The 14412-nt window shown below is 43.8% G+C and overlaps 1 protein-coding gene across 1 annotated transcript in view; it reads right to left on the reverse strand.

Moving 5' to 3' along the window:
* The window catches only part of TDRD3 (tudor domain containing 3), a 281940-nt gene extending 267744 nt beyond the window's left edge, over positions 1 to 14196 (reverse strand). Inside the window, exon 1 of the mRNA XM_065405303.1 lies at positions 14088 to 14196. Within this exon, the coding sequence (XP_065261375.1) occupies positions 14088 to 14128 (41 nt within the window). The 5' untranslated portion in view covers positions 14129 to 14196. The remainder of the gene's footprint in view (positions 1 to 14087) is intronic.
* Positions 14197 to 14412: the final 216 nt, after the last annotated feature.

The following is a 14412-nucleotide window of genomic DNA, read 5'->3' on the forward strand; positions in this document are numbered from 1 at the left end:
GCAAGATATAGGTTGTTCTTATGTCTCAGCAGCCCAGAGACAGTAGGGAGCCTCAAAATTTGCCAGGCAGTTGCTACACACAAGATTGATACAAAAGGACAAATCCAAGTCTGGAAACAGTGGACAGCCAAAAGTTAACACCCCACAAGCACCAGACAGATTAAAAACACAGTCTTCTCACCCATTTGCTACCTGTAGACTCTCCCCAAGTTTTTGGAATGTGCCTCTGGCTAATCAGCACAGACCTTCAGGTAATGTGTGCACAGCAAATGTTTCAAGCCATGTATGAAATCAGTAACAGCCTTTGGTATCACAGAAAAGCAGAGATTAGAGCACCTGGTATTATTTAATGTTTGTACAGTGCTTTGAAAATATAAAGTGCTATATAAATGCTAAGTAGTAGTGTCCTCAAGTGATCATCTATTTAAATATTAATCAGGTCCAAACCTGCTAGCTGTTGAATATAAGATGAAAAGTAAGGTATTTTCAGGTTGGGTGACCATTCCCCTTTTACTTACTATGACTTCTGTAGATCATTAATACCAGAATGAATTTGTAATATTGAGTTTGTAATGTTAGATTTAAAATATTATATATACACATCACTCTACAGACAAAAAGTTGTGAATAATATTGCCAAGAATAAGTGTTGAGTAGTGCTCACCCTAAGCAAGAATTTCAAAGTCTGTAGATATTTCCAAACTTAATGAACGATAATTAAAAGTTCCTCATCCCAGTCATCCATTTTCTTAAGGCTATTAAAATATATACACACAAACAAATATAGACATTTGATGTGTGCTATATCTGAACCTACAAAAATTCAGTTAGAGAAACAGTTCAGTGTGTCTTAAGACAGGGAAAGTAATACACATATTCATGTATCAGAGGGGTAGCCGTGTTAGTCTGAATCTGTAAAAAGCAACAGAGGGTCCTGTGGCACCTTTAAGACTAACAGAAGTATTGGGAGCATATGCTCCCAATACTTCTGTTAGTCTTAAAGGTGCCACAGGACCCTCTGTTGCTTTTTACACATATTCATAGTTCCCAAAACTTGTTTTGAAGAAATTTTTCTTTCAAATGAGGCAAAGGAATTATCATTCATGATTAGGGTGACCAGATCAGCAGTATAAAATATCGGGACGGGGGGGAAGAAAAAAAAGGGGGGGCGGAGCACAAAAAAAGGGAGAGTTTAAAAGGGGCCGGGGGCTTTAGAAGGCCCCGGCCGCGCGCGCTGCCCACCCCGCGGAGCCTCCCGCCCCCCAGCCCGCCACGGGCATATGCGGCGCGCGGTGGGTCCAGGCAGGGGCAGCGCGGAGTGGGCAGGGGCCGGGTGGGCGGGGCGGGCCGAATCCCCGCTGCTGCCAGGGAGCCCTGCGCCTCTCCCTCCGGGAAGGAGCTGCAGCCACGAGCGGGAGGGAGAGGCGCAGGGCTCCCCGGCAGCAGCGGGGATTCGGCCTATGCCCCCGCGCCGCCCACCTGGCCCCTGCCCACTCCGCGCTGCCCCCGCCCAGACTCTCCGCGCTGCCCCGCGGGCTGCAGGGCTGGAGCAGCCTCCAGGCTGCGCTCCCGGCCCCAGCCCCCGTGTGCAGCGGCCCGGGGGCCGGGCAGGAGCCCTCTGGCGCAGCGGGGGGCTCACAGCTGAGCCCCGTCTCCCTCCCTTGCCAGCCCCCCTTTGCCCACGCGCCCGGTGCCCGGGTGCCGGAGCTGACTCACCAGCTCCAGGATCCAGGCACCGCCGCCACCCCCTCCCTCCAGGCTTGCACCGCCATGCTGCAAGCCTGGGAGGGAGAAGGAATGCTCCGTGGTTGGGGAAGAGGCGGGGCCAGGGCAGGGATTTGGGGAGGGAGCCAATGGGGGAAGAAGGTGGGGGGGTGAGAGTCCCTCCGGGAGGGCAAAATTTCTTTTTTGTCCAGTGTCACGACCAAACATTGGTCGGGACACGGGACAAAAAAGCAAATATCGGGACAGTCCCGATAAAATCGGGACCTCTGGTCACCCTATTCATGATATTACATAACACTTTTTTTATCTGAGGCTCCTCTCAACATTCCCAAATTCACTCATCACTTCAGACTCATAGTATTAAACTCAGTCAAAAATGGCTGCTGTGAATAAAGTCACAGACAGATCCCTGAAAATAACCCACTTTCTTCTCCAACTCCTGCACTGGCCCCTAACATCACTGAATAAAAATTCTTAGCACTTATATAGGGTTCTTCAACTGTAAAACTCAAAGTATTTTAAAAAGCTGGCAAGCATAATCAGATAAGGCAGTTCCATGACTTTCCTTGGGTCATACAGAAAGACACAGGAGAGCTGGGTATATACTGTAGAGTTTAGAATGGCCGTGTGAATGGGGTCCTAAACAGTGATTTAGAATTAAACATTTCAACCTTAAAACTAAACCTTTTTCTATGCTGTGATACTGCAATTTAGCAAGGGAGGGGGAGGAGATTTTCAAAGGCACAAGAGCACATAGGCACCCAATTACCCTTTGTACTTTTGAAAACTTCCCCCATAAACTTTATGCATTGACCCTAACAGTAATGAAGTTAAGCATGTATATGACAAGAGGGATCTTGTCTATGAGTTTTCTTATGGATAGTTGTATTTCAGACTACAGAACTGAAGCACAATTGATCATTTCTAATATAAAGGAAGTATGAATGTGATAGAACAGTGGGATCTGAGTTACTACAGAGAATTCTTTCCTGGGTGCTGGCTGGTGAGTCTTGCCCACATGCTCAGGGTTTAACTGATCGCCATATTTGGGGTCGGGAAGGAATTTTCCTCCAGGGCAGATTGGCAGAGGCACTGGAGGTTTTTCGCCTTCCTCTGCGGCATGGGGCACAGGTCACTTGCTGGAGGATTCTCTGCACCTTGAGGTCTTTAAACCACGATTTGAGGACTTCAATAACTCATAGGTTAGGGGTTTGCTACAGGAGTGGGTGGATGAGATTCTGTGGCCTGCATTGTGCAGGAGGTCAGACTAGATGATCATAATGGTCCCTTCTGACCTTAAATTCTATGAGTCTAAGGCTAGGTCCACACTACCCGCCTGATTCGGCAGGTAGAGATCGATCTTCTGGGATCGATTTATCGCGTCTCATCTGGACGCGATAAATCGATCCCAGAAGCGCTCCCCCATCGACTGCGGAACTCCTGCTCGCCGAGAGGAGGAAGCGCTGTCGACGGGGGAGCTTGCCTGCGCCGCGTGGACCCTCAGTAAGTAAACTTAGTTCGATCTAGGAAACGTCGACTTCAGCTACGCTATTCTCGTAGCTGAAGTTGCGTTTCCTAGATCGATCCCCCGCCCCAGTGTGGACCAAGCCTAACAGTGGTTCTCAAACTTTTAGGGCTCAGGACTCATTTGTAAGCCTTGATAGCCTGTTACGACCCAGTAAATAGATTTAGTGCAAAAAAATCTCACTAAATATTTCATAGAATCATAGAACTGGAAGGGACCTCAAGAGGTCATCTAGTCCAGTCCCCTGCACTTATGGCAGGACTAAGTATTATCTAGACCAGTGGTTCTCAAACTGCTGTACCAGTGACTCCTTTCACACAGCAAGCCTCCAAGTGCGACTCACCCCCCCACACACAATAAATTAAAAACACTTTTTTATATATTTAACACCATTATAAATGCTGGAGGCAAAGCGGGGTTTGAGGTGGAGGCTGACAGCTCGCGATCCCCCATGTAATAGCCTCACGACCCCCTGAGGGGTCACGACCCCCAGTTTGAGAAGCCCTGATCTAGACCATCCCTGACAGGTGTTTCTCCAACCTGCTCTTAAAAATTCCCAATGATGGAGATTCCACAACCTCCCTAGGCAATTTATTCCAGTGCCCAACCACTCTGACAGTTAGGAAGCTTTTCCTACTGTTCAACCTAAACCTCCCTTGCTGCAATTTAAGCCCATTGCTTCTTGTCCTATCCTCAGAGGTTAAGAAGAACAATTTTTCTCTCTCCTCCTTATAACAACCTTTCATGAACTTGAAAACTGTCATCATGCCCCTCTCAATCTTCTCTTCTCCAGACTAAACAAACCCAATTTTTTCAATCTTCCCTCATAGGTCATTTTTTCTAGAATTGTAATCATTTTTGTTGCTCTTCTCTGGACTTCCTGAAATGTGGCACCCAGAACTGGACAAAATACTCCAGTTGAGGCCTAATCAGCGCGGCGTAGAGCAGAAGAATTACTTCTCATGTCTTGCTTACAATACTCCTGCTAATACATCCCAGAATTATGTTTGCTTTTTTTGCAACAGCATTACACTGTTGACTCATATTTAGCTTGTGATCCACTATGACCCCCAGATCCCTTCTGCAGTACTCCTTCCTAGGCAATCATTTCCCATTTTGTATGTGTGCAACTGATTGTTCTTTCCTAAGTGGAGTATTTTGCATTGTCCTTATTGAATTTCATCCTATTTACTTCAGACCATTTCTCCAGTTTATCCAGATCATTTTGAATTTTAATCCTATCCTCCAAAGCACTTGCAATCCTTCCCAGCTTGGTATCGTCCACAAACTTTATAAGTGTACTCTCTATGCCATTATCTAAATTATTGATGAAGATATTGAACAGAACCGGACCCAGAACCAATCCCTGTGGGACCCCACTCGTTATGCCCTTCCAGCATGACTGAAACCCTGAAAACTACTCTCTGGGAACCATTTTCCAACCAGTTATGCACCCACCTTATAGTAGCTCCATCTAGATTATATTTTCCTAGTTTGTTTATGAGAAGGTCATGAGAGACAGTATCAAAAGCAAAGTCAAGATATATCACATCTACCGCTTCCCCCCACCTCCACAAGGCTTGTTACCCTGTCAAAGAAAGCTCTCAGGTTGGTTTGACACGATTTGTTCTTGACAAATCCATGCTGACTGTGGTTTATCACCTTATATCTTCTAGGTGTTTGCAAATTGATTGCTTAATTATTTGCTCCATTATCTTTCCGGGTACAGAAGTTAAGCTGACTGGTCTGTAATTCCCCGGGTTGTCCTTATTTCCCTGTTTATAGACGGGCACTATATTTGCCCTTTTCCAGTCTTCTGGAATGTCTCCCATGACTTTTCAAAGGTAATAGCTAATGGCTCAGATATCTCCTCAGTCAGCTCCTTGAGTATTCTAGGATGCATTTCATCAGGCCCTGGTGATTTGAAGACATCTAACTTGTCTAAGTAATTTTTGACTTGTTCTTTCCCTATTTTAGACTCTGATCCTACCTCATTTTCACTGGCATTCACTATGTTAGACGCCCAATCGCCACCAACCTTCTTAGTGAAAACCGAAATGAAGAAGTCATTAAGCACCTCTGCCATTTCCACATTTTCTGTTATTGTCCTTCCCCCCCACTGACTAACGGGCCTACTCTGTCCTTGGTTGTCTTCTTGCGTCTAACGTATTTGTATAATGTTTTCTTGTTTCCTTTTATGTCCCTAGCTAGTTTAATCTCGTTTTGTGCCTTGGCTTTTCTAATTTTGTACCTAAATACTTGTGTTATTTGTTTATATTCATCCTTTGTAATTTGACCAAAATTCCACTTTTTGTAGGACTCTTTTTTGAGTTTTAGATCACTAAAGATCTCCTGGCTAAGCCAGGGTGGTCTCTTGCCATATTTCCTATCAGTGGGATAGTTTGCTCTTGAGCCCTTAATAATGTCTCTTTGAAAAACTGCCAACTGTCTTTCTTATCCACAACATACAATATACACATTAACATAACAAGTACATCGTACATACCACAGCGGCATTCCCAGCCCCACAGGGCTGGCTGGGCTCGGCTCCCCACTCCAGGCATCGTGACCTCGGGAGTCACAGCACCGCTCAGGTTCGGCCCACATTTATGCCAGGTTGCAACATTACTCACACATGAGGTTGCAGAGCCAATCATTCAAATTTGGCCTTGCTGGCCACCCGTCATTAGAACAGAGGGGTTGCTGGGCCAAACCTGAACAGTGTTGCAATCCCATGCACCAAATAGCAACACCTGGAGTGGGGAACAGAGTCTAATCAATCCCACAGGACCAGAGTTTCAGGAGGCACTGCTGTGGGCAGACTGTGGGGCGGGCTCTACAACCCCTCCCCTGAGGCCTCCCATCCACACCCGATTCCATCCCCCCACCCCACGCCTCCCATGCAACTCTCTGATAAATTCTGGTGACCCAGTTTTGGGTCATGACCTTGCTATAGCACAGAGGCTTTATCTACAATTTTATCAAGCAATTAACATGTAAGAAACTGAAAATCTAACTGTAAAAATTAACATTTTCTTCGCTCTTTAAATGAATTAACTCCAAGAGCAGTTTGTTCCACCAGGGAGATAGCCCATATGTAATAAATGTTGAACCAAAACTACACAAATAAATTCTTTATTAAAACACTGGTAGAGAGAAGAAAAGCCTTCTATACCTAATTATTATTTTCAACTTTCTTACAATTTGATCTGCAAGCACTTTGTTACATGGACTAAAAGGCTGTCCAACTTTTCTGTAGCCTCTATAAGTACTTGCATCCTTCACTGAAATTATATTTTGTAACATGTTACAGCACTATTTCAAGGAATCGTGATATATCTTCCAATCATCATCTATGGACACCACTGGTCAATAAAACTACTGACATGTAGCCATTTGCAGGATTGGGGGATACTCTCTAGTTTATGTTGCAGGTATGATTCCCTTTTGTACTTTTCGTACAAGTGACCTTCTTTAACTGTTTGGCATACAGAGTATAGTATACACTCCCAGAAGTTGCTATACACGCATGTAAGGCTATAGAAAAAAATGACACATTGGATTATTTGAGAAGCATGTAATTATCCATATGCATAAAGAGGTAGATTTTTCCATGACCTTAAAGCTACACATGTGAAGCACTTTGTAACACTGTGTACTGTTCTGTGTATCTCAAACAAAAAAGGCTACAAAACACTCGTATGAAAATTATGGGTCCTCACTATTATAATACATACCACAGAGAAAAGTATCTATAAACCAAATTTAAGTCACGGAAGATACTGAAGCATTATGATAAATCAGTGCAAGTACAGCAAAAGTAGTGCAAATATAAAAAAAATATTACCAATACTACACATGTACCTATTATTGTAGAATGTTTTTAAATGTTATATGATAGTATACACTCCTGTAATTAAAGATTATAATGCATACAAATGGGCAGAATTAAGACAGGCCATGCAAGATTAATTTTGGAATTTCGTGATTTGAGTACCCTACTGGTCAATTTCAACAATCTGTTAACATAGGATTTGGGTGGAAGGAGGTTGTTTTTATTTTCTTTTAACTGAAATAGCTATAATCCAGCATTATTTTATGAAGTCTGTTCTATCCATGATGTGCGTGCAACAACCACTAACATCAAAAGAGAGTTACAAAAGTGATTTTAAGATACACCATAACGTGTAAATATTATATGGCCACCTGATAGATTCTTACATTACATGTTTTTCAAGTGCTATATTTTAGTGATATATCCTGAACAACAGATATATTATAAAATTATATCAAAATTGGAGCTTCCAGTACTGAAAAAGTATTTCAGTTCTCATAAAAGTATTTTACTACAATAGACTATTTACTACTACATCGGAAGAATATATCTGTTAAATATATTATTTTAAGTGACTACGGGTATGTCTAGTGTAGACGTGATAAAATCGATCCCCGATTGCTCTGCCGTCGACTCCGGAACTCCACCGCGGCGAGAGGCGGAAGCGGAGTTGACAGGGGAGCGGCAGCGGTCGACTCACCGCCGTCCTCACGGCCAGGTAAATCGACCTAAGATGCACCGACTTCAGCTATGCTATTCGCGTAGCTGAAGTTGCGTATTTTAGCTCGACCCCCCCCCAGTGTAGACCTAGCCTAAGTAATATTTCAGGATTACAGTTTTAAAGAATGGAATTTCAGCATTGATTCCCATATGTTATAACAGGAGTCAGACCTACAATTACTTTATAAATACAGATCTAGTGATGAACATTTTAATCAGCACCCAAGCACAGTTGTTGCTGTAAAAAAAAAAAAAAATTGAATTTGCCAACAGTTAACATACAGTGGTGTCTCATGTTCCCAGTTCATCCCTATACTTACAAATAGATGACCTTTGTATTAACTACTGGCAAACAGTGCTTTCTATTAAAGGGGATCCTGGTAGCAAGCCCTATATTCAGGTTGCCTAACACTTTTCATTAAAAAAAAAGATACTTGCAACTTCCTTTCTTTTTTTTTTTTAGATCTAACACATCCACTATCATAGAAAGCCACTGAAATCTGACAGTGGAGAAGCCCTGGGGTTAGAGAGGTGCATTTCCTTTGTCCCATGAAATTCTGTTAAAGTATTGCTGATACACAACTGTTGAAAATTACCGTATCCCTCCACTTACTTGCATTCCTCAGGAAAATTCTGGGAGCATTCCAAAACATTAAACCGAAAACAAACATTCTAATGCTGGGCCCACACAAAAGCAGCAGCAGCTGCTGCACTAGGAACATCCTGAAGCTGTTTGAGCAACTGCAGCAGACATCTGGGGGAGAGAGCCAGGCCAGGCGTCTGTCAACAGCAATCATCCAGACCCAGCACATAATCTCAGAGGCCCACTCCCAACTCCATGAGCATCACATGGTACAAAACCTCCCCCAGCTTGGCGGTGGGGGTGGGGAGGGATGAAAGTGTCAAGGTGGGCCAGGCTCCCCTGACAACCTTCTGGATCCAGCACCTGTCTTCAGTGGTCCAATCACCACCCTAGGATAACAGTCTTCTCCTACTGCCAGCTAATGCAGTTAGTTCTGTAGCTTGTGTGGCAGCAGGATTATGTGCTGCAACAAACAGGGTTCAAACCCTGCTGACAGAAGTATGATGAATGAGGTGTCACAGCTACATATTATTAAATATTTTTACTTTTTTCCTTTAAAAAAAGCAACAAAATGACACACACAAAGAGTTTAAAATAAAATTATGTAGGTTACAAATTATATAAAAATAACAGGAGTACTTGTGGCACCTTAGAGACTAAGGTGCCACAAGTACTCCTGTTATTTTTGCGGATACAGACTAACACGGCTGCTACTCTGAAATTATATAAAGGCACACTGAAGTCCATACTTGAAAGCATGTCAGGTTTGATCCCAGCAACTAGGAAGCAACAGCTCACAATAAAGCCAGGTGGTGGCAGATTTGTCAACAACTGCTTTCAAGTGAGGCACATTAAGGCCCTGTCTACACTGCCACTTTACAGCGCTGCAACTTTCTCGCTATGGGGTGTAAAAAAACTCCCCCCTGAGTACTGAAAGTTTCAGCACTGTTACGTGACACTGTAGACTGTGCTTCAGTGCTGGTAGCCGCACTCCCAGAGCTGGTAGCTACTCCCCTCGTGGAGGTGGGGTTTTTTATGTTTTTTTAATATGGCTGGTGGGACTACACAGCCATATTAAACCGCTGCCCTGGGGCAGCCTGCACCCCAAACCCCGCATCCTCGGCCCCACCCCAGAGCCTGCACCCCCGCCCAAGTGCTCACCCCACCCCACACTGCAACCCTCTGCCCCAACCCTGAGCCCCCTCCCACACTCCAAACCCCTCAGCCCCACCCCCGCCACATGAATTTTGTTATGTGCACCAATATGGAGGTGATGTGTCAAAATTCATTCCGCACATGCGTGGGAAAAATTAGAGGGAACACTGGTCTGACTTCACATATACCTGTTCACCTATAGTTTTTGCTGAATCTCATACATCGATGTGAGACTCCATCATTGTTTAGCTTACAAAACCAAGCACTCAAAAGTTAAGCAATGTCAGATTTAAAGTTCCCCATGCTACTTTTTATCTGCCACTTCGTGTGTATGCATTAGGATGAGAGGGGAAAAAACTGTAGTGTAATTTAGGATCATCACATACACTTCTTCCACAAGACCCAAGCTTCATTGAGATCACAGGTGGGACACACAAGGAGGCTGAATTAAAAATCAGTGGCACACCCTCTCCCCCATTTTCACCAAACCAGAAACAGAAAATGGGACACCCTTGGAAACAGAGAGAAAAGAAGAAGAATGGTTTGGGGGCATCTGTTTTAATATTAGGTTCAGTTCATTTTTTGTGGGCATCATAGAATAAGTAAATCATAAAGAAGTTAAGGCATTCCCAAATCCAAGATTCCAAATAAAATGTAATATAACAGAAAAAAATTGTCAAGAGTCTTTCATATATACTACACACACACACAAATTTTGTGCAGAATCTGTCAGATTTTATCTATCATCGCTGCCATTACTAGTTATCACACAGCCCTATAGTACCTGAAGTTCATACTGGACCCTCAGAGGGAAAAAATTCCAAACTGACTAAAGAAGCATAAGAAAATACAACTACACTAACATCAATGGGGGCTGAATCTCTAAATTTCCCAAATGAGGTGAAGAAATACATCTGCTGTAATTAGTGATCACTATTACCAAAGTTACACTTGACAACAAACAAATATAATGTTCAAAGAATTTAATAAAATACATTTTGTAATACCAAAACAAATATACAAGACAAATCTCTAACATTTCCAGTTGGATGTACCCTAGATGTTTCTTTTTTTATCTTAAAATTTATTTACCTGGAATCAGAAAATATATCTACAATATCCCTTTGTGCTTATAAAAGTATTTAAGTTCTTGCATTAGGTGGTGTGTAAGATGGAGTCAAGTGGAAATTTCAAACTAAACTCTTTAATGGACACATTTATCTAGAAAAAAAGGTTAAAATATCCCTACATTAAAAAAAAAAAAACAAGCGCAGTTCTACTCTGCAAAATGACTGTGTAATGTCACCATCACCTTACTCAGCGGATCAGCTCCATAAATGTATTTAGAGTTATATCTGCTTAGTTCAGCGCCAACAATTCGTTTTAAAAATTTTATTAAGATGTTGTTAAAAAGAAAATAGTGAACAGAGTTTGAGCATAGAAGTTTCTGGTTATCAGGGAATAACATACAGATTATCGAGGGTGCAAAGTTGGTACTACTCTCAATTCTCGTTACTGTAGCAGAACCAGTAAGGATTTGGGAAAGCAAGCTAGAGCACAGGGTGCCTCACAAATCAACAGATATGTTAATTAAATTGCAGTTGCAAAAGACAATTGTGTTTCACATATGTAAAGAAGAGCAGAACTGGTGTAAATGAGGACAGAATTGGGCTTATAGATTCTTTTAACCTTGTCTCTGCAGTAGGAAAGGTTCCCACTTCTGACAGTGCCAGCAACAGTCACAACTTAGCTGGTGCTGATCATGTTTTAAACTGCAAACATAGGGTAGGTCTTCACTACAGAGGGGGGGTCGATTTAAGATATGCAAATTCAGCTACGCGAATAGCGTAGCTGAATTCAACGTATCGGAGCCGACTTACCCCGCTGTGAGGACGGCGGCAAAATCGACCTCCGCGGCTCCCCGTCGACAGCGCTTACTCCTACCTCCGCTGGTGGAGTAAGAGCGTCGATTCGGGGATCGATTGTCGCGTCCCGACGAGACGCGATAATTCGATCCCCGAGAGATCGATTTCTACCCGCCGATTCAGGCAGGTAGTGTAGACCTAGCCATAGACCAGAAACATACCAAGTTAAGTACCAGTTCTGAAGACTTGTTTAAAATCTGCTTGAAGCTCTGCTGCTACTATCAGAGGGTGGAGGAGTGAAGGAAAAATATCACCCCACCCCACAGAGCAATAGTAGAACATCTTGAGTACAGATGTGTGTGTGGGGGGGGGGGGGGGGGCGAATTAAAGTAGTTTGGTGTTTACTTAATGATATTTCTGTTGTCCATCTCTCCTTTCCATTCCTTCTCCCCTTCCTCCTCCTTCCCATGATGTACATTCACTTTGTTCCTATATGATGCCGCTCCACTGATAAGACTACGTCACAACATGCCGCTAGTGACTGATCAGTGACTAGCAGTCAGCCCACTACCCACCACTGGCTCACCTCCTGCAACATCATGAGGGCACAAATCAAATGCTTAAGCACATCAGCCACTCCCCAATGCTGTAGCTTGCCAAGGTCCAGGACACACACTGCAGAAACTGTGTGAACCACTTCAATTATACATTAATATAAGCTAGCCACTAAAATGTTTGAGTGGTGCAAATATCAACAAGCCATCTTCTTAGTACTACATTCATTTGACTGTCAAAATAGAAAAGTGGCAGCAGCCTAAAAATTTCAATTTGTGTGTTAAGACTAATATTTTAAATTCACAGATTCCAAGTCAAGAAGGAATCCAAGTCCAACTTATAATTGCTAATACAGTTCCTTCAATACAGTTTTTATTAAAATTAAGTTATCTTTGTGCCTAACCTCTAGTGGCCAAGAGCCATGACCCTGTGTATTGAAGTCTGCACACTAGAATAGTGTTAAAATAATATAATTTCTGAAATTAGCACCTTTACTCCTTAGCCAAGCATCTGCAGAGAAGCAGACCTAGCAAGACACCTCAGCTTGATCAAGGATTCCATAAAAGAACAGCAGGTTATTTCAAAGGCAATCCAAGTTTGTCGGAGCAGAAAATTCACAGATCAGCAGGTTTACAGTCTTCCCATAAATTGTTATTTTTCCCAGAAACTGAACTTTGAATTAAAATTTCAAGAACCAGTATAGGTGTTACAGTATATAAGATCCAGCAATTAAAATGTGACCTTTGTTGTGATCCTTTTAAAGTGGCAGCAATAAATTTAGGCACTCTAAGGCCCCAATCCAACGAAACACAGGAAGCAAGGAGGTACACGCTATATTTTAAGCACGTGGGACTTTAAGCAAGCATTCCCACTCAAGTCAATGAGCCTACTCACATGCTTGACGTTTAAGCATGTACTACAGTAATTTTCCAAATTAGGCCTAAATTACTAATTTTTACAATTAGCAAATATTGCAAGGAGTGCTCATTTTTACAAAAGGGTTGTAAAATAGTCAAGAAAAAAAGTCTAAGCTAGTAAATAAATAATGCTAACCCATACCCTGGTGAGTATGTGTATGCTTTGTATTGGAAAAAGTGGTGAGTCTAGTAAGTGTTGCTTTTTGAGAGAAGTAATATGTCTAATAATTAGCACAAACTGGAGAGAGTCAGGATTCCTGGGTTCTAGTCCTAAGTCTGCCCCTCACTACAGCTTTGTCTACACTAGCCCCCTTTTTTAAATAAAGAGTTTTCTACCCATGCAGCACAACCAGTGGTAGTATTAGTGGTCCAGAAAGGCATGTGCCTACAGTGTTTTAACTACATCTCAACTAAACCTATTTGCAGCATGTCTATACGAAATGACAGTAAAAACTACCACTGGTTGTTAAGAACCTTGTCTAAATCAGTATTCCCACTGTTGTTACGGTAGAGCTGCACCCAAATATCATTGTTAGTAATGAGGGGAAACTGTTCAGAGAAAGATTGGAGTAAACTATGCAAGGCCTACGAATTTAGACAACTTCGTGGTGCATTAAGCTTTACCTTTTGATCATTTCTGTGACATTAGCTCAATAATACCAACTCTGAGGGATTCTGGGAAACTTACTTCATTAACTGTTGTTAACCTTACTTTCTGTTTCATTTATGGGAGATGATGAAGGGAACCCACTGCCCAGGTGCATAAAATAACTGAAAAAGCCACAGCATGCCTCTGCAAGTAGAAGCAACTACAGCCCACCTACCCATGTAACAAGTAGAAAACATGTAGGACTAGATCAACCCTTCACCGTATAAAACAGGGAAAACTGAGAAAAAGAATACCAGGTCTGGTGCCTGATCTTTTGCTCAAGGACTGTGCCTAACACATCCCCTCTGAGTGACCCAGAAAGGTCAAATCAATAGCTACCATTCAAATCTGAAAGCTACCTACCTTCCCACACCCCAAGCACTTCCTGCTCCTCTCACAAGGCAGGGGGAGGCACGTACTGCCAGGGTGGAAAGGGGCAGGAACCAGAGAGGCCTAGAGCAGCAGCAGCCGTTTCCCAGCCCAATCCCCACCCTCCAGGCAGGCCCCGAGTCCCACCATCGGCCCCACGGAGCCGCACAGCGGGCAGGCCCCACTTACCAGCCTGACTCCGAGAGCGCGGAGCTCGTCCCGCCAGCCATGCTGGCTCCCGCCGTCGTCGCCGCCTTCGTGGCCCTCGGCTGCTGCTTCCCACAAACTTGCCGCGGCGCTGGGCGGCCGGCTGGGCCCGTACCCGGGGCAGCAGCAGCTGCGGGGGAGGAGCCGCGTGGCCCGGCCCGCCCCTCCCGGCTGAGGGCCGCGCCCCCGCCGGCTTTCGGCGCAGCTCGCCGGGCAGAGGCGGCGGCGGCGGTCCCGGCGCAGACCCCGCCGCTTGCAAGCGAACAAAGCCGCCGAGCCGGGGGAGGCTCCAGCCCCGCCGCTACTG

The sequence above is a fragment of the Emys orbicularis genome, chromosome 1, assembly GCF_028017835.1.
Source record: "Emys orbicularis isolate rEmyOrb1 chromosome 1, rEmyOrb1.hap1, whole genome shotgun sequence".
Classification (NCBI taxonomy): Eukaryota; Metazoa; Chordata; order Testudines; family Emydidae; genus Emys; species Emys orbicularis.